The sequence below is a fragment of the Myotis brandtii genome, unplaced genomic scaffold (genome assembly GCF_000412655.1).
Source record: "Myotis brandtii unplaced genomic scaffold, ASM41265v1 scaffold1844, whole genome shotgun sequence".
NCBI lineage: Eukaryota > Metazoa > Chordata > Mammalia > Chiroptera > Vespertilionidae > Myotis > Myotis brandtii.
The window spans coordinates 13,423-31,321 of NW_005356853.1; the positions used below are offsets into that span (position 1 = coordinate 13,423).

The 17,899-nt window shown below is 50.9% G+C and overlaps 1 protein-coding gene across 1 annotated transcript in view; it reads left to right on the forward strand.

The window, feature by feature from the left end:
• Positions 1-17,899, forward strand: part of EFTUD1 (elongation factor Tu GTP binding domain containing 1) — a gene marked incomplete at its 3' end in the record, with an annotated part of 54,561 nt that overhangs the window by 3,808 nt on the left and 32,854 nt on the right. The window contains exons 2-12 of the mRNA XM_005864023.2: positions 5-56; positions 1,128-1,195; positions 3,727-3,811; positions 7,707-7,840; positions 8,740-8,877; positions 9,960-10,171; positions 10,996-11,119; positions 13,158-13,234; positions 14,338-14,474; positions 15,443-15,565; positions 17,644-17,743. Of these exons, the coding sequence (XP_005864085.2) occupies positions 5-56; positions 1,128-1,195; positions 3,727-3,811; positions 7,707-7,840; positions 8,740-8,877; positions 9,960-10,171; positions 10,996-11,119; positions 13,158-13,234; positions 14,338-14,474; positions 15,443-15,565; positions 17,644-17,743 (1,250 nt within the window). The remainder of the gene's footprint in view (positions 1-4; positions 57-1,127; positions 1,196-3,726; positions 3,812-7,706; positions 7,841-8,739; positions 8,878-9,959; positions 10,172-10,995; positions 11,120-13,157; positions 13,235-14,337; positions 14,475-15,442; positions 15,566-17,643; positions 17,744-17,899) is intronic.

Genomic DNA, 17,899 nt, shown 5'->3' on the forward strand with positions numbered 1-17,899 from the left:
GCAGAGGAACCCCGCGAACATCAGGAACATCTGCGTGTTGGCGCACGTGGACCACGGTGAGGAGCCGGACCTGTCCTGTCCTGTCCTGTCCCGGGGCCCGGGGTGCGGGGGCGGGGCTCCCGGGTGTCAGCGGCGTGAGGGGCGGGACTTCCTGCCTTTGATGTCCCAGACTCGCGCATGCGCGGTGAAACATTGCAAATCAAGGCAGCTGCCCAGTGATTTGCATTCTGGCCTGTTGCCTTGTTTATCTATCTATCTATCTATCTATCTATCTATCTATCTATCTATCTATCCATCTATCTAGCGTGTTGCCTTGTTTATCTATCTATCTATCTATCTATCTATCTATCTATCTATCTATCTATCCATCTATCTAGCGTGTTGCCTTGTTTATCTATCTATCTATCTATCTATCTATCTATCTATCTATCTATCTATCCATCTATCTAGCGTGTTGCCTTGTTTATCTATCTATCTATCTATCTATCTATCTATCTATCTATCTATCTATCCATCTATCTAGCGTGTTGCCTTGTTTATCTATCTATCTATCTATCTATCTAATCTATCTATCTATCTAGATATCTATCTATCTATCTATCTACCTATCTATCTATCTATCTATCTATCTAATCTATTTAAATTTCAGAGAGGAAGAGAGAGGGACAGAGAGAGAAACATCCGTGATGAAAGAGGATCATGGACTGGCTGCCTCCTGCACGCCCCACACTGGGGATCTAGCCCACAACCCGGGCCTGTGCCCTGACCAGGAATCGAACCCTGACCTCCTGGTTCATAGGTCCACGCTCAACCACGGAGCCCCGCTGCCCAAAACTGTTGTCTTGTTTTCTAAATGAGAATTTGAGTTTTTAAAACTCGGCAGTTAGCCCGAGCCGGTGTGGCTTAGTGGATAGAGTGTCGGCCTGCGGACTGAAGGGTCCCGGGTTCGATTCCGGTCAAGGGCACGGACCTCGGTTGCAGGCTCCTTCCCAGCCCGGGCCCTGGTCGGGGCACATGCAGGAAGGGAAAAATATCCAGGGGTAAGGATTAAAAAAATAATAATTATTATTATTAAAAATAAAAGATAAATAAAAAATAGATTAAAGTTAATACTGTTATTTTAACAGGCAAAACTACCCTGGCTGATTGCCTCATATCCAGCAATGGAATCATCTCCAGCCGCCTGGCAGGCAAGGTATGTAGTTGCAGTGGATGAGCACTTGTTGCGTCTCAGCAAGGAGCAGCCATCTATGGTGTGATGAACGTCTGCTGTGTGCTTAGCAATCCTGTAAGCGCCATGTGTCAGGTGATATCCTGGCACAGTTGTGGCCGTTTTCCCAGACGGGTGAGGTGGTTTGAGGGGAAAGCAAAGAAAGCCTCAACCGGGGGGGAAAATAACACGGGAAAAGGCTCCTTTGCGAGGTCTGCTTGATGTGAGTGGAAGATTGGCATCTACACCTCCAGGAGAGAACACGAACTGGTAGAGGGTGTATCAGATGATCGCAGACCTTGAAGGCTCAGCGACGTGCCACAGGACGGCTTCTGCAGCCTGTGGGTCGTGATGAACATCATGTTTTAGGAAAGGAATTCAAGAGATCTTTGTTTCCGGCTGCACTGTGAAAGGACGGGGAATAACTTACTTGCAATACAAAATAGCGATGTTGCCCTGGCCGGTTTGGCTCGGTGGATAGAGTGTCGGCCTGCGGACTCAAGGGTCCCAGGTTCGATTCCAGTCGGGGGCATGTACCTTGGTTGCGGGCGCATCCCCAGTGGGGGGTGTGCGGGAGGCGGCTGATAGATGTTTCTCTCTCATCAATGTTTCTGACTCTCTATCCCTCTCCCTTCCTCTCTGTAAAAAATCAATAAAATGTATTTAAAAAAAACAAAAACAAAAAAACCCAAAATAGCGATGTTCCTCACCTTAATGAGTTTAGAATATAACCAGCAGGATGCGTCAGGTGACTGGGAACAGAGAGAAGGGGAGATGGAGAAGCAAAATAGAATCAAAAAAGTACACACAGAAGACTGAAAGAAGAAATGTACACATCTATATATATAAAAGCCTAAGCCACCTTTACGACCTGTGGACTGGTAGCCATGACGATGCACTGACTACCAGGGGCAGACGCTCAGCACAGGAGCTGCCCCCTGGTGGTCAGTGCGCTCCCACAGCCAACCTCCCACGGTTCCTTCCCCGGCCCGCAGGCCCCGATAAGCCCCAATCGCTGTCCAGGCTGAGGGACCTCACGTGTGCATGAATTTGTGCACCAGGCCTCTAGTCTATAATAATAAAAGCATAATATGCTAATTAGACCTGATGTCCTTCCGGATGACCTTTCAGACGAAGCCGGGGCTGCGAGGGAAGCCGGTGCCGGCAGCCAGGGGACGGAAGGCCTACTCTTGCACAGATTTCGTGCATCGGGCCTCTAGTATAGAATAACAAGAGAACGAGACTTTTTGGAGGAAGGCCTGCCTTTCTTTTTTTTAAATATATTTTTAATTTCAGAGAGGAAGGGAGAGGGAGAAGGCGATGGAAACATCAATGATGAGAGAGAATCTCGAATTGGCTGCCTCTTACACACCCCCTACTGGGGGTACAGTCTGCAGCCCAGGTGAGTGCCCTTGACTGGTATTGAACCCGGGACCCATCAGTCTGCAGGCCGACCACGCTCTGTCCACTGAGCCACACCGGCCAGGGCTGGAGGAAGGCCTTTCTGAGAAGTGGGAGAGGTGAAGAGGAGCCAGGAGTGGGACCAGGGAGAGGCAGACAGGAAACCAGGAGATGGGAGACCGCTGGGAGATTTTCACACATGTGCAGAGCGCACACGTGTGCAGAGCGCACACATGTGCAGAGTGCACACACATGTGCAGAGCACACACATGTGCAGAGCACACACATGTGCAGAGCTCACATAGGCATCAAAGGTAATTCCCTTAGGTGTGTCTAATGCCCTGACCAAGAAGAGTGAGGGCTGACAAGGTTGGTGTGTTTGGCCAGAGGTCATTGGTAGCTTTTAAGCGCTGTTGGAATGTCTGTTCAGACTTCGTCAATGAGCCTGTGAAGGGAAAGAGTGGCCGTGTTCTTGGTGAATGGAAGAACATTCCCCCAGGCTGCCTTCTGTGAACGGCTCAGGACCACCTCATTCACGGCTGGAATCTGAATGAGCAGCCTGCGGGGAGGCTGTGTGTGGTCTGACTGCATTTGGAAAGTAGTTCATGTCTTTCAGTTTGTCTGTGTTCTCTTCCCCATGACAAACTACCATTCTCCATCCCTCCCCCCTTAAAAAATTCCACAGGGCCTTTCGTTTAAAAGGTTAGCACGTAAGCCTGGCCGCCCTGGCTCAGGGGCTGAGCGTCGGCCTAGGAACCAGGAGGTCGGCCGCCCGCGGGATCGGGCCTCCCGGGATGAAATGCGTGCCATCCTGAGCAGCGTGGCCGAGCGTGTGGCTTTGGGGTTAGATGGGTTTGAGCTTCCCCGCTGCTGTTCTGCAGCGTTTGATCTCGGGCGGGGAACCTCAGTCGGGTTCTAGCCACGTGTCCTGCAGAAAAACATTGAACTTTCTGCGTCCTCGTGTTCCGCTCTGTAAAACCGGGCTGATGGGAGCGGCCACCACAAAGGGTGGTTGTAGGTAAAGTAAGCACTTAACGCAAAAGTCCAAATCATTCCACTTGAACGTGACGTTTCCGTTCCGTGGGCAGTAAGGGTGCCTCTGTTTGTTCCCACAGTTACGGTACATGGACAGCCGGGAGGACGAGCAGATCCGGGGCATCACCATGAAATCCAGCGCCATCTCCCTGCATTACGCACAAGGTAAGTCCGCCTCTATTTTAAAGAAAAGGAGTTCTGGACCTTCCGTTCTCTTCCCGGGTTCATCGCATGCCTCGGTTTCTTTGTGTTCTACTCCACATACGTCGAAATGACGGAACTTTTTTTTAAATAAATAAATGGGAGATGGCGACGTAGCCATGAAACGACGTTCGTCGAGTCCGACGTAACCCGAGGACTGTCTGTAGTGTCACTGTTGGCAGAAGCCATGGTGTTCAGGTCTGGCAGGAGCTTGGCTCGCTGGTTCTCCGACTCCAGGGCCGACTCCAGAGCTTGTAAACCGGCTCCCCGGTCACGTATCTCGGGCCTCCTCATCACAAGGCAGCTCTGACTCTCCCGTCCTCAGAGCTCCCAGGAATTGCTTCCCATGCTCCCCTTCACCTCAGCTCGGTCTCCAAGAACGTGGCACAACGGGTTCTTCTGGGCCTTCGTGTAATAACAGGCCACAGACAAAGAAGCTCGTAAGATGCCACGTGATGAGTAGCAACCCTACGCTCGTCAGAGGGGGTGCTGGGCTGCCGTCTCAGCTCCAGAGAGCACCGGGCAGAAACGGTGCTCGCGGTTGAAGACATCTGGGGGTGGATCAGTGTGACCTTCCCAGGACAGCAAGCTGCCCTCACGGCCCCGGCGCACTGGGGGGTCCTTCGCCCCGTGTTCCGCCACCGGCCGCCTGCGGGATTGGGCCTCCCGGGATGAAATGTGTGCCATTCTGAGCAGCGTGGCCGAGCGTGTGGCTTTGGGGTTAGATGGGTCTGAGCTTCCCCGTGCCGTTCTGCTGTGTTTGATCCCGGGCGGGGAACCGCAGAGTCGGGTTCTGCAGAAAAACATTGAACTTTCTGCGTCCTCGTGTTCCGCTCTGTAAAACCGGGCTGATGGGAGCGGCCACCACAAAGGGTGGTTGTAGGCCGACAGGAAGTAGTGCCTGTAAACAGTGCCAGGCACACACAGGCCGCCACGGAGGCGAGCTCCGGCCTCGGTGGTTGTCTTATCATCCTCAGTGTCACCTCGGGCACGAGCCCCGTCATCGGGCTGTTAAAGTCCCCTGGGGAGAGCCCGCAACGCGCCCCATAACTTACCATATTCAGCCCCGGAGCCCACAGGTTGAAGGGCAGAGTTAAGAGAAGGAGCGAAGTCCAGTATCTATGGGGTGTTTGAGCATCTGAATAATTATTTTACGTTCGTCGAGTCCGACGTAACCCGAGGACTGTCTGTAGTGTCACTGTTGGCAGAAGCCATGGTGTTCAGGTCTGGCAGGAGCTTGGCTCGCTGGTTCTCCGACTCCAGGGCCGACTCCAGAGCTTGTAAACCGGCTCCCCGGTCACGTATCTCGGGCCTCCTCATCACAAGGCAGCTCTGACTCTCCCGTCCTCAGAGCTCCCAGGAATTGCTTCCCATGCTCCCCTTCACCTCAGCTCGGTCTCCAAGAACGTGGCACAACGGGTTCTTCTGGGCCTTCGTGTAATGACAGGCCACAGACAAAGAAGCTCGTAAGATGCCACGTGATGAGTAGCAACCCTACGCTCGTCAGAGGGGGTGCTGGGCTGCCGTCTCAGCTCCAGAGAGCACCGGGCAGAAACGGTGCTCGCGGTTGAAGACATCTGGGGGTGGATCAGTGTGACCTTCCCAGGACAGCAAGCTGCCCTCACGGCCCCGGCGCACTGGGGGGTCCTTCGCCCCGTGTTCCGCCACCGGCCGCCTGCGGGATTGGGCCTCCCGGGATGAAATGTGTGCCATTCTGAGCAGCGTGGCCGAGCGTGTGGCTTTGGGGTTAGATGGGTCTGAGCTTCCCCGTGCCGTTCTGCTGTGTTTGATCCCGGGCGGGGAACCGCAGAGTCGGGTTCTGCAGAAAAACATTGAACTTTCTGCGTCCTCGTGTTCCGCTCTGTAAAACCGGGCTGATGGGAGCGGCCACCACAAAGGGTGGTTGTAGGCCGACAGGAAGTAGTGCCTGTAAACAGTGCCAGGCACACACAGGCCGCCGCGGATGCGAGCTCCGGCCTCGGTGGTTGTCTTATCATCATCAGTGTCACCTCGGGCCCGAGCCCCGTCATCGGGCTGTTAAAGTCCCCTGGGGAGAGCCCGCGACGCGCCCCATAACTTACCGTATTCAGCCCCGTGGAGTCTGGAGCCCACAGAGGTTGAAGGGCAGAGTTAAGAGAAGGGGCGAAAGTCCAGTATCTATGGGGTGTTTGAGCATCTGAATAATTATTTTACCTTTGGAAGAGAATGATGTCACATTAGCAGTAAATGGGGAATAAGTGTAGAATGCTAATGAGTTACCTTTTTCTTCATGGTTCACTTACATTTTAAGGTTCAGTCTCTGTAACCTGGGGGCGGGGCCAGTCGCTCTGCCGTGCCCGGGACTGACATCGGCTTAGTGGGATGTGGCACTTCCAGCCGAAACGGCGTGTGTGGTCGCCCTGCTGTGAGCGTAACACGCGTGTGGCGTGAGCCTGGAGGGGAGACTCCATGCGAGAGCGCTTAGCACACGGCTAGGCACGGAGCAGTCACTCCTTAAGTGTTTGTAGAATTGACTCTAACTCTCCACTGAGCAGATCCGCGCCTGCGCTTTGAGGTTTTGTAGGGAAGTCGTCAGCCAGCTGCTCTGTGTCTGTTGAAGTCGGCATTTCCCGTTTGGGCCCCTTTGAACAACCTTCCCTCTCGGGCGTCGGTCCTTTTATAGTCTCAACTTCCTAATCTGTGAAATGGGTATAGCAATATGTACCTAATAGGGTTATTGTAAGGGTTCAATAATGTGTGATCAGCACATTAAATTTGTTTACTTAGCACAGTGCCCGCCTCACAGGAGGCTAAATAAGTGGTAACTATTAGAATAATAAAATCTGAATATTTATTTATTTATTTATTTATTTATTTTAGAGGAGGGGGTGAGAGAGAGAGAAACATTGATGGTTGCCTCCTGAAAGTTGGGCACAGGAGCATCCTGCAGTCCCTCCCCGGCAACTAGCCCCCATCACCCCAGTCAGGATTGGGCAACATGGCCCCGATTGGCCCCAATCATCAGTCATGCCGAGGGACCCCACCTGTGTACGAATTCATGCACTGGGCCTCGAGTAAAAACCTAGGTATGTGCCCTAGGCTGGGAATTAAACCCACAACCCGCCCTAGCTGGTTTGGCTCAGTGGATAGAGTGTTGGCCTGCAGACTAAAGGGTTCTGGGTTCGATTCCTGGTCAGGGCACATGCCCGGGTTGTGGGCTCTATCCCTAGTAGGGGGCGTGTAAGAGGCAGCTGATTAATGATTCTCTCTCATTCAGGTTTCTATCTCTCTCTCCCTCTCCCTTCCTCTCTGAAATCAATCGTATATAATAAAAGTGTAATATGCTAAGTGTCCAATCATTCCACCAGTTGCTATGATGCGCATTGACCACCAGGGGGCAGATGCTCCAACCGGTAGGTTAGCTTGCTGCTGGGGTCCGGCCGATCAGGACTGGGCAAGGCAGACTGGACATGCCCTGGAGCCCTCCTGTATCCCTCCCCGGCAGCCAGCCCCCATCACCCCGGTCAGGATTGGGCGAGATGGCCCTGCCAGGCTGAGGAACCTCACCTGTGCACGAATTCGTGCACCGGGCCTCTAGTAAAAATGTATTTTTAAAAAATAAAAGTAAACTCAACCTTTCGGTCCCACGGCTGACACTCTACCCACTGAGCAACCCAGCCAGGGCAAGTCCGGATGTTTGATATAGACGCTGTTTGGAATCAGTAGTTTCGTCCACGGGATTCAGATGGGACTGACAGCGGCGGGTGGGGCCTCTGCCTTCTGTAGCCTGACATCATCTCTGAGCTCTGCCTCTGGACGCCCGAGGCAGCGCGTCGTATACCTGCACGGCTGACAGCGGCCGCCTCGCCCTCCCTTCCAGGTGGCGAGGAGTACCTCATCAACCTCATAGACTCTCCGGGTCACGTGGACTTCTCCTCCGAAGTGTCCACGGCCGTTCGCATTTGCGACGGGTGCATCATCGTGGTCGATGCCGTGGAGGGAGTCTGCCCACAGGTAGGGGGGGGCTGTGGTGTGGAAATACGTCGCGGGTGCGGGAAGGTGCGGGAGGAGGAACTGGCTGCTGATGGCCGTGTGCACTTAGACATTTCACTGACAATCACTGGTTTTACATTGGACGTTCGATAACCTTCCAGTCTGTGGTGGAGTTACCTCACCTAAGTTTTCAGGATGACTTTGACTTTAGATTCTTTTTTTTTTAATACATTTTTATTGATTTCAGAGAGGAAGGGAGAGAGAGAGAGAGAGAGAAGGGGCGAAAGTGATGAAAGAGAATCCTGGATCGGCTGCCTCCTGCACTCCCCCTACTGGGGATCAAGCCTGCAACCCGGGCCTGTGCCCTGACCGGGAATCGAACACTGACCTCCTGGTTCGTAGGTTGATGCTCAACCGCTGAGCCACACCGGCCGGGCGGGCTCCTCACTGTCTTTTACAGTTTCATTTACCCTCCTTAAGCAAATGGCCAGTTCCACGAAGGTAGGATGATTTCTAGTCTGTACTTCTTTGCTGATGTGTATGTCTAGTGACCACCTGTGTCTGACCGGCATAGTCCGAGTTATAAAGAAGTATGGAAATGAGCTGATGATTAGTTCTTTAAAACGTATATTTGTATTGATTTCAGAGAGAAGGGAGAGGGAGAGAGCAATAGAAACACCTATGATGAGAATCACTGATTGGCAGCCTCCTGCATGCCCCCTACTGGGGATCGAGCCACAACCCGGGCATGTGCCCTTGAGTGTAATCAAACCCTGGACCCTTTAGTCCACAGGTTAATGCTCTACCCACTGGACCACACCAGCTAGGGCGGAATAAGCTGATTATTAATCAAGATTTCTTAAAGGTGTTTTAATTATTTCAGATCACGAGTTTTCCACTTTCCTTTCTGTTTCCATCAGACACAGGCAGTTCTGCGCCAGGCCTGGCTCGAAAACATCCGGCCCGTGTTGGTGATCAATAAGATCGATCGCCTGATCGTGGAGCTGAAGTTCACCCCGCAGGAGGCCTATTCCCACCTCAAGAACATCTTAGAGCAGGTATTGCATTCTTTACTGCGGTCATTTAAAAATGGGGGCTCAAAGAGGAGTTGCAAGGAAGTTGCTGGGTGGAGTCTGAGGCGCGGCTCTGGAGAATTCACTTCCTTAGAATGTACTTTCCCACTTACGAGTCACACGTGCTGGCATCATCAGGCTACAGCAGAGGCGGCAGCGCACGCCTCCCCTCGGGGTCCCGCTTGCTGGGAGCGTCCTCGCGCGTGAAGCTTGGACAATAGGTTTTAATGCTCTTTAATGTTTGAAATCTTGTAGTTCTGGTTCCACAGGGAGGCGATGTTAGGAGGCTGTTTGGTTTTTGTGTTTTGTTTTGTTTTTTAATTTTTTCCCAGAAAGATTAGATAGTTTCTGAGTTGGTTTTTTTTAAAAAAAATATATTTCTTTATTGATTTCAGAAAGGAGGGGGGGGAGAGAGAAACATCCATGATGGGAGAGAATCATGGATCGGCTGCCTCCTGTACCCCCCACTGGGTCTGGAGCCCACAACCCGGGCCTGTGCCCTTGACTGGGAGTTGAACCGTGACCTCCTGGTTCATTGGTCGACGCTCAACCATTGAGCCACGCAGGCCGGGCGTGGATTTCTGAATAGTAGCTTCCATCATCTCTGAGGTTGGAAATAAGGTTACTTATGAGTGAAAATCGTTGGGAGTTAGAGGTCAGGAAGGGGGCCTGCCGAGAGTGGTGACAAGTTCAAATACGTAGCTGATGTGCGAAATGCCTGGGGCTAAGGCTGACTAAGGCTGCAAACTAGGATGGTGGGAGCCCTGAGTTCCCGGGGACGCCAGGCCTCAGTCCTGAAAAACAGGTAAAGGGACCACACATTCGTGTTTGCATTAAAATAGTCATCACAAGAATGACCTGCAGAAGCCGTACAGTTTAGCTGTGCTGGGGTCAGAAAGAACCGGTTGATAACGCGGAAGTTATTCATTGTTGTCAGTGTCAACCTCACCGGAGCCCAGGCGGCCACTGACGGGTGGTTCCAGGCGTGGCCAGTGCTAGTCACGGGGTCTCCCGCCCCGGCCGCCAAGCAGCCGATTGACCCTCTCCCGTTTCACCCTCTCTCCTAGATTAATGCGCTCACGGGAACTCTTTTTACTTCTAAAGTCCTAGAAGAGAGGGCGGAGAGAGAGAGCGAGTCCCCCGGGACCCCGGGGTCCGACCCGGAGCAGGTGTACGACTGGAGCGCGGGCTTGGAGGACACGGACGACTCCCACCTGTACTTCTCCCCGGACCAGGGCAACGTGGTCTTCGCCAGCGCCATCGACGGCTGGGGCTTCGGGTGAGCCCCTCCCTCAGACCCAGTCTCGCTGTGGATTCCAGACACAGCTGATGTATGTTTTATTTTTCACTGATTTCAGAGAAGAGGGGAGAGGGAGAGAGAGAGAGACATCCACGATGAGAGAGAATCATGGATCAGCTGCCTCCTGCACGCCCCCTGCTGGGGATCGAGCCCGCAACCCGGGCCTGTGCCCTTGACCGGGAATCGAACCCGGGACCTCCTGGTTCATAGGTCGACGCTCAACCACTGAGCCACGCCGGCCCGGGGCTACACAGCTGATACTTTAAATGGAACTTTGTGTTTTGAGATCATTGTAGATGCACCACAGTGGTTAGAAGGAATACAGATTCTCTTTTTACTGATCGCTAAAGTAGCAGCCACACAAGGCAACCAGTTGATGTTTCTGTCTCGTCTCTCTCTCCTCCCCTCCCTCCCTCGCTCCCTCCCTCCCTCCTTGGTCTCTCTCAATAGAATCCATAAGAACATGTCCTCGGATGAGGATTAAACACAATAAAGGGACCATGGCATGAATTCCGCTTCATGGGGAGGTAGAGAGACGGGGACAAGACGTGGGCTCTGGAGCCAGACTGCGTGGGCTGCGTCCCAGCTTCACGTGCTCCCTGTGCCACGTCTCTGCTCCTTTACCCCCTTCTGTAAAGGGGGGTGGTTAGTGCCTGCCTCGGGGGAGAGGCAACCATTGCAGTGAGGGACACTCTCGAAGCACTTTGGACAGAACGGTGCCTGCAGGGGACCCCAAGCGTTAGCGCTGGTCACTCTCACTGATGTCACTAATGACATGAACACTTGCTTTTTTTTTTTTCCAGAATTGAGCACTTTGCCCAAATCTACAGTCAGAAAATTGGCATAAAAAAGGAAGTTCTTTTGAAAACATTGTGGGGAGACTATTACATAAATATGAAGGCCAAGAAGATCATGAAGGTGGATCAGGTAATGGGCGTATGTCCCTTTTGTTGTTTTTTGTTGTTTTTTTTATTGTTATTGTTTTTAATTCTCACCCGAGGATATTTTTAAGGAGAGTGGAAGGGAGAGGGAGAGACAGAGAGAAATATCGATGTGAGAGAGACACATCGATGGGTTGCCTCCTGCATGAGCCCTGACCGGGGCCTGGGCCGGGCAGGAGCCTGCAACCGAGGTATGTGCCCTTGACCGGAATCGAACCCAGGACCCTTGGGTCTGCAGGCCGACGCTCTATCCACTGAGCCACACCGGCCAGGGCTCTTGTTTTCTTCCTGACTAGATCTCTCCGTCCCTCAGCCGCGATTATACAGTCTTCGTAATGTAGCTCCTTTCTTGCTTGATATTATGAAGCTCAAAGCCCCACCGTGTGAGCCTCTTCCCTGGGCCATGACAGGCCTTGAATCAGCAGCGTATTGAAGAGGGGCCAGTGCAGGGAGGGGGGAAGCGCGGGAGAGCCTGACTGGAGGTTTGCATCTTGGCCCCAGCGCTCACCAGCTGCGCCCTGTGCCTCAGTGTTTCCATCTGTGAAATGGAGGCAGCAGTGCTGGCCTCAGAGGACGGGTATGATAACGATACGAAACCATCCGAGAGAAGCCTGGAGACCGTCCTGTCCCCTGAGTGCCCTGTCATCAGTGTGTGCTGTGAGCGCGTCATCCTTTACATCAGCGGTTCTCAACCTGTGGGTCGCGACCCCTTCGGCGGTCGAACGACCCTTTCACAGGGGTCGCCTAAGACCATCCTGCATATCACATATTTACATGACGATTCATCACAGTAGCAACATGACAGTGATGAAGTAGCAACGGAAATAATGTTATGGTTGGGTCACAACATGAGGAACTGTATTTAAAGGGCCAGAAGGTTGAGAACCACTGGTTTACATAATCACTCTCCTCAGATCGGACGTGTGTCTGTTTCTAATTTCCAAATGTTTTTTATAAGTAAGACTCCGGCGGACATCTTTGCATAAATCTTTTGTCTTCGTGATGACATTTTTTTTAACCGAGCACTCACCGGTAACGACTTAATTTCTCACTAACTTGTCACTAGCCCTTCAGAAAGGCGGGCTCGGCTGATAGTCCGTCTAATTGTGCGTGTGAGAGTACCCGTCTCACGGGGCTCTTGCATTATTTTGCATAGTTTGATAAAAGAAATGGTAGGTTTTTTTGTTCTTAATTTCCTCTTCCTTGAAGTTGATTCTTTTTCAGGTTAGGAATATCCTTTAGCCCGGCCGGCGTGGCTCCATGGTTGAACGTCCACCTATGAACCAGGGGGTCATGGTTCAATTCCCGGTCAGGGAACATGGCCTGGGTTGCAGGCATTCAGGAGGCAGCTGATCCATGATTCTCTCTCATCATGGATGTTTCTCTCCCTCTCCCTTCCTCTCTGAAATCAGTAAAATATTAACAAATAATGATAATGCTCTGTAGCATGAAGTTCATGGCGAGGCCTGTACATGCAGAGTCACGTGTTCACTCTCCGCTGGGCACTCAGTGGTGTTTTGATGGGCGCAGTGGGGCCGCCGCAGTGACGGGTCCCCCAAACGGTCTCATCATTGTGAAGCCGATAGTTCCCGCAGGGAGAGAACGGTTGGTTATTGTACCTCCTTTCCTCCCCTCTGCGGTTGAGTAAATGCTTCCTAGTAGAAATGAGGCGTGTCGATAATAAAACATGTCAAGAATGAGTATTAAGCCCCGGCTAGTGTGGCTCAGTGGATAGCATGTTGGCCCGAGGTCTGATGGGTCCCGGATTCAATTCCGGTCAAGGGCACGTACCTCGGTTGCTGGCTCGATCCCTGGCCCTGGTCGAGGTGCCTGTGGGAGGCAGCGAATTGATGTGACTCTCACATCGATGTGTCTCCCTGTCTTTCCCCCCCCCTTCCACTTTCTCTAAAAAAAAAAGGAACAATATCCTCAGGTGAGGATTAACAACAACAAAAACAAAGAATGAGTATTTAAGATCCCTATTAAATACGCAGAAACCTGAGCGTGTTCATTCTCTTTTACAGGCGAAAGGAAAGAAGCCGTTATTCGTGCAGTTAATCCTGGAGAATATATGGAGTTTGTATGACGCTGTCTTGAAAAAGTAAGACTTACAAAACTGGGGACTTCGGGCCGGTAGAATGTGCCTCAGTTTCCAGTTGCCTGAGTCCTGCTGGGGAAGCTGAGAGAGACGGGGCAGTGAGGAGAGAGAGCCCTGACGATCAGTTGGTGACAGGGCGGGGAGGCGATTTCATGGAGCCTGTGCAACCCGAGTCAAGCGTAGCAGGAGGGACAGGAGAGAAATGCTTTATAGAGGCCGCGGGGAAGGGATGAAAGGGTGGAGGGAAACATTGACCTGTATTTTTTATTGATTTGGGAGAGAGAGAGAGAGAGAAATGTCAATTGGTTGTTCCACTTCTTTTTTAACATATTTGTATTGATCTCAGAGAGAAAGGGAGAGGGAGAGAGAGAGAGAGAGAAAATCCATGATGAGAGAGAATCATGGATCGGCTGCCTCCTGCACGCCCCACACTGGGGTTGGAGCCCACAACCCAGGCATGTGCCCTGACCGGGAATTGAACCTGGGACCCTTCAGCCGATGCTCTATCCACTGAGCCACACCGGCCAGGGCTGGATTTTTATTTTTAAAAACCCAGTTTGAAATAAAATAGTCATCGTAGCAGAAAGGTGCCTGCTAGCTAGGCATTAATGGGGACACTGGGCACACACATGCTGGGGACAAGTGCAAAAGAAAGCTTCCTCGGTGAGTTCAGTGTCTCAGTTATTCCCGAGATGGCTTCCTGCCCTCTGAGCAAGCGTTTGTGACCCTGCTTCCCCCGCTGGCATAGTTGGCTTAAGGAGGCTGTGGTCTGGTGCGGCAGGACAAATCTATAATAATTAAAGCGTAATATGCTAATTAGACCGGACAGCCGGACCACCTTCCAGACGAAGCCAGGGCTGCGAGGGCCGAGCCCCTTGCACGGATGTCGTGCACCGGGCCTCTGGTTTTAGAGGAAGGTTCCTTTAGGAGGGGACGGGTGGAGACGGGGCCTCCCGAGCTGTGGTGGGAGCCCCTGCAGTCCTTTTCCGTTGTTGGTAGAAAAGTCATGCATGAGGAATAAACGCTGTCGGATAACGGTGAGGTCCCTGTCCTCGCCGCTCCTTCACGCCTGTGTGACCTTCCACCCCGCTCTGTGCTTGCTGCAGGGACAAAGAAAAGATCGATAAAATCGTGACCTCCTTGGGGTTGAAGATCGGGGCCCGGGAGGCGCGGCACTCAGACCCGAAGGTCCAGGTCAGCGCCATCTGCAGCCAGTGGCTGCCCATCTCCCAGGCTGTGCTTGGTATCCTTTCTGTTCGTGGTTTTTAATGGGATCATCGTTTTGACAAAATGGTGGAGGGGGCGTGTTTCTGGCCACCAAGAAATCCTTAGTGTTCTATGAAACCATTTAACAATTATTATACTGCCCTGGCCGGTGTTGCTCAGTGGATAGAGCGTCGGCCTGCGGACTGAAGGGTCCCAGGTTCGATTCCGGTCAAGGGCATGTACCTGGGTTGCGGGCACATCCCCAGTGTGGGGTGTGCAGGAGGCAGCTGATGGATGTTTTTCTCTCATTGATGTTTCTAACTCTCTATCCCTCTCCCTTCCTCTCTGTAAAAAATCAACAAAATATATATTTTTTAAAAATTCTTATACTAATATTAGTATTTATTCTAATACAGTCTAAATATATGTCCTTCTAGGAAGATATTCCTTTTTATTTCTGTTTGGTAATCTAAAAAAAGACACTTCCTTTTACTAAAATTTATATATAAGTAGATAATTTACAAGTTTTAGGTCACTGTTTTACTTAGTACTATATTTTCTTTAGTGTGTTGATATTCCTCATTATGTTTTTAATTCCCAAAAGATTTCATTATAAAGTGGCATACATTAACTGAAGTAATTTTATAGATGAATTTCATCTCTCTCTCTTTTTTTTTTTTTGGTGCTCCTCACCCGAGGATATTTTTCCCTTGTTTTAGAGAGAGTGGAAGGGAGAGAGAGAGACAGAGAGAGACATACATGTGAGAGAGACACATCGATGGGTTGCCTCCTGCATGCGCCCCGACCAGGGGCCGGGCTAGGGAGGAGCCTGCAACCGAGGTCCGTGCCCTTGACCGGAATTGAACCCGGGACCCTTCGGTCTGCAGGCCACCATTCCAGCTGGCCAGGGCTCATGCGTTGTTGCCGCAGGATTTGGTGTACGTTGTGGTCTCGTCCCTGGAGAGTGCACGCATCAGTGTTGGAGTCCTTAACAACAGACCTCAGCCATGGTGTGTCAGAAGCTCCCCAGCCCCCTCGACATCACACCCGAGCGGGTGGAGAAGCTGATGTGCTCGGGCTCACAGACGTTCGACTCGCTTCCGCCGGAAACCCAGGCGCTGAAGGCAGGTGAGGGACAGAGGAACGTGCATGCACCCTCATCTTTAAAAAGAAATACACTTTTTTTTATTTCAGAGAGTGAGAGGGAGAGAGAGAGAAACATCCGTGATGAAAGGAAATCATGGATCGGCTGCCTCCTGCAAATTAAAAAAATGAAATGTATAAAAGGTTTTGTAGATTCAGGGAAAATTGACATCCTTATAATAATGGACCTTAGTTTATGTCTAAGGTTTTTTTCATTGCTGTCATTATAATATTCTATTTTTTATTGATTAAGGTTTCCCTGCGCACGAATCCGTGCGCTTGTAGCTCGTTGCCCCGCCCTCCTGTAGCTCTCTGCCACTTATAGATTGGTCGTGACGTTACAGTGTACCGGCTAATTTGCATATTCCTCTATTACTATATTAGATTTTTGCCTATGTTCTAACTTGTTATTGTGGGGATTGGAAAAGCTATTGATTTTTATTTTATTTTTTTATGGGTAAAATCTTATGATGGGCGATTTTTTTAAAAAATCACTAACCAATTTTATCCCTCCAGTGTTGGCTAAGAAAAATGTCAGCATGTGCTTTGAATTGTGAACAGTTTATAGATGTGGGCCCTGGCAGGCGGCTTCTCGCTGGAGCGTCGTCCCATACAACCAAAGGTTGCAGGTTTATTCCCTGTCACTAGGCTGTAGGTTCAAGCCCTGGTTGGGGTGCGTACAGGAGGCAACTGGTCGATGTTTCTCTCTCGCACTGATGTTTCTCCTCTCTCTCCCCCTCTCTCCTTCCCTCCCTCTCTCTCTCTCTCTGTCCCTCCCTCCCCCTCCCTCCACCATCTTTCCTCTAAACATATCCTCAGATGAGGATTAAAAATTGAAATGTATCAAAGGTTTTGTAGATTCAGGGAAAATTGACATCCTTCTAATAATGGACCTTAGTTTATGTCCAAGGTTTTTTTCATTGCTCTCATTATAATGTTCTATTTTTTATTGATTAAGGTAGCCCTGCGCACGAATCCGTGTGCTTGTAGCTCGCTGCCCCGCCCTCCTGTAGCTCTCTGCCACTTGTAGATCGGTCGTGTCGTTACGGTGTACCGGCTAATTTGCATATTCCTCTATTATTATATTAGATTTTTGCCTATGTCCTAACTTGTTATTATGGGGATTGGAAAAGCTATTGATTTTTATTTTATTTATTCATTTATTTATTTTAAAATATATTTTTATTGACGTCAGAGAGGAAGGGAGAGAGAGATAGAAACATCAATGATGAGAGAGCATCATGGGTCGGCTGCCCTATATTAGATTTTTGCCTATGTTCTAACTTGTTATTGTGGGGATTGGAAAAGCTATTGATTTTTATTTTATTTACTTATTTTTAAATATATTTCATTGACTTTTTACAGAGAGGAAGGGAGAGGGGTAGAGAGTTAGAAACATCGATGAGAGAGAAACATCGATCAGCTGCCTCCTGCACACTCCCCATTGAGGATGTGCCCACAACCAAGGTACATGCCCTTGACCGGAATCGAACCTGGGACCCTTGAGTCCGCAAGCCGATGCTCTCTGAGCCAAACCGATTAGGGCTATTTTTTATTGATGAAGGTATTACGTATGTGTCCTTATCCCCCAGTGCCCCCTGCCCCCGCTCATGCCCTCACCCCCCGGTGTCTGTGTCCATTGGTTAGCTTATATGATTTTTATGTGTTTTATCCACAAGCTCCCTGCTGGCTGCTGGCCTCTGCTCGCATCCCTCGATCCTGTTGCTTCTCCACTGGGTCCAGGGAATATTTATTGGGCTTGTGGCGGGCAGTGAGCCCGCTCACTGGCTTCAGTTCCGTATCGGATTCCCCCAGCCCTCCTCCTGCCCTGTTAATGCTGCTTTTCTTCCTTGTTTTTGCCAATTCTGCTTGTTCTTTTTCCACTTTTCCGGCAGTTTTACAGCTTTCTAAATGGACTTTTTATGGTAGTTGTAAAAGGTTGTAGGCTGCTTACATATTTAGATGATGCCATAGTGAAAACATCTTAATTGTTCTCCAGAAAAACCTGGATCTTTCATAAAGGAAAAAAATAATAGTGACATGCTTGCTTTCTGCTCGCTCAGCTTTTATGAAATGCGGGAGTGACGAGACCGCACCGGTCATCATCTTTGTGTCCAAAATGTTTGCTGTCGATGCTAAGGCTTTGCCTCAGAATAGGCCCAGGTAAGGACGGGGTGGGGGACGGTGTACACGGCTCGGCGGGAGGATGGTCCCCGAGAAAGGTCCCCACGGGTGTGCGAGCTCTGTGGGCACATGGGGCCTGCGGGTCAGCTCATGCGCTTGGTGCCTGGGGCCCGCGCCCTCCGAGGAAGCCTGAGG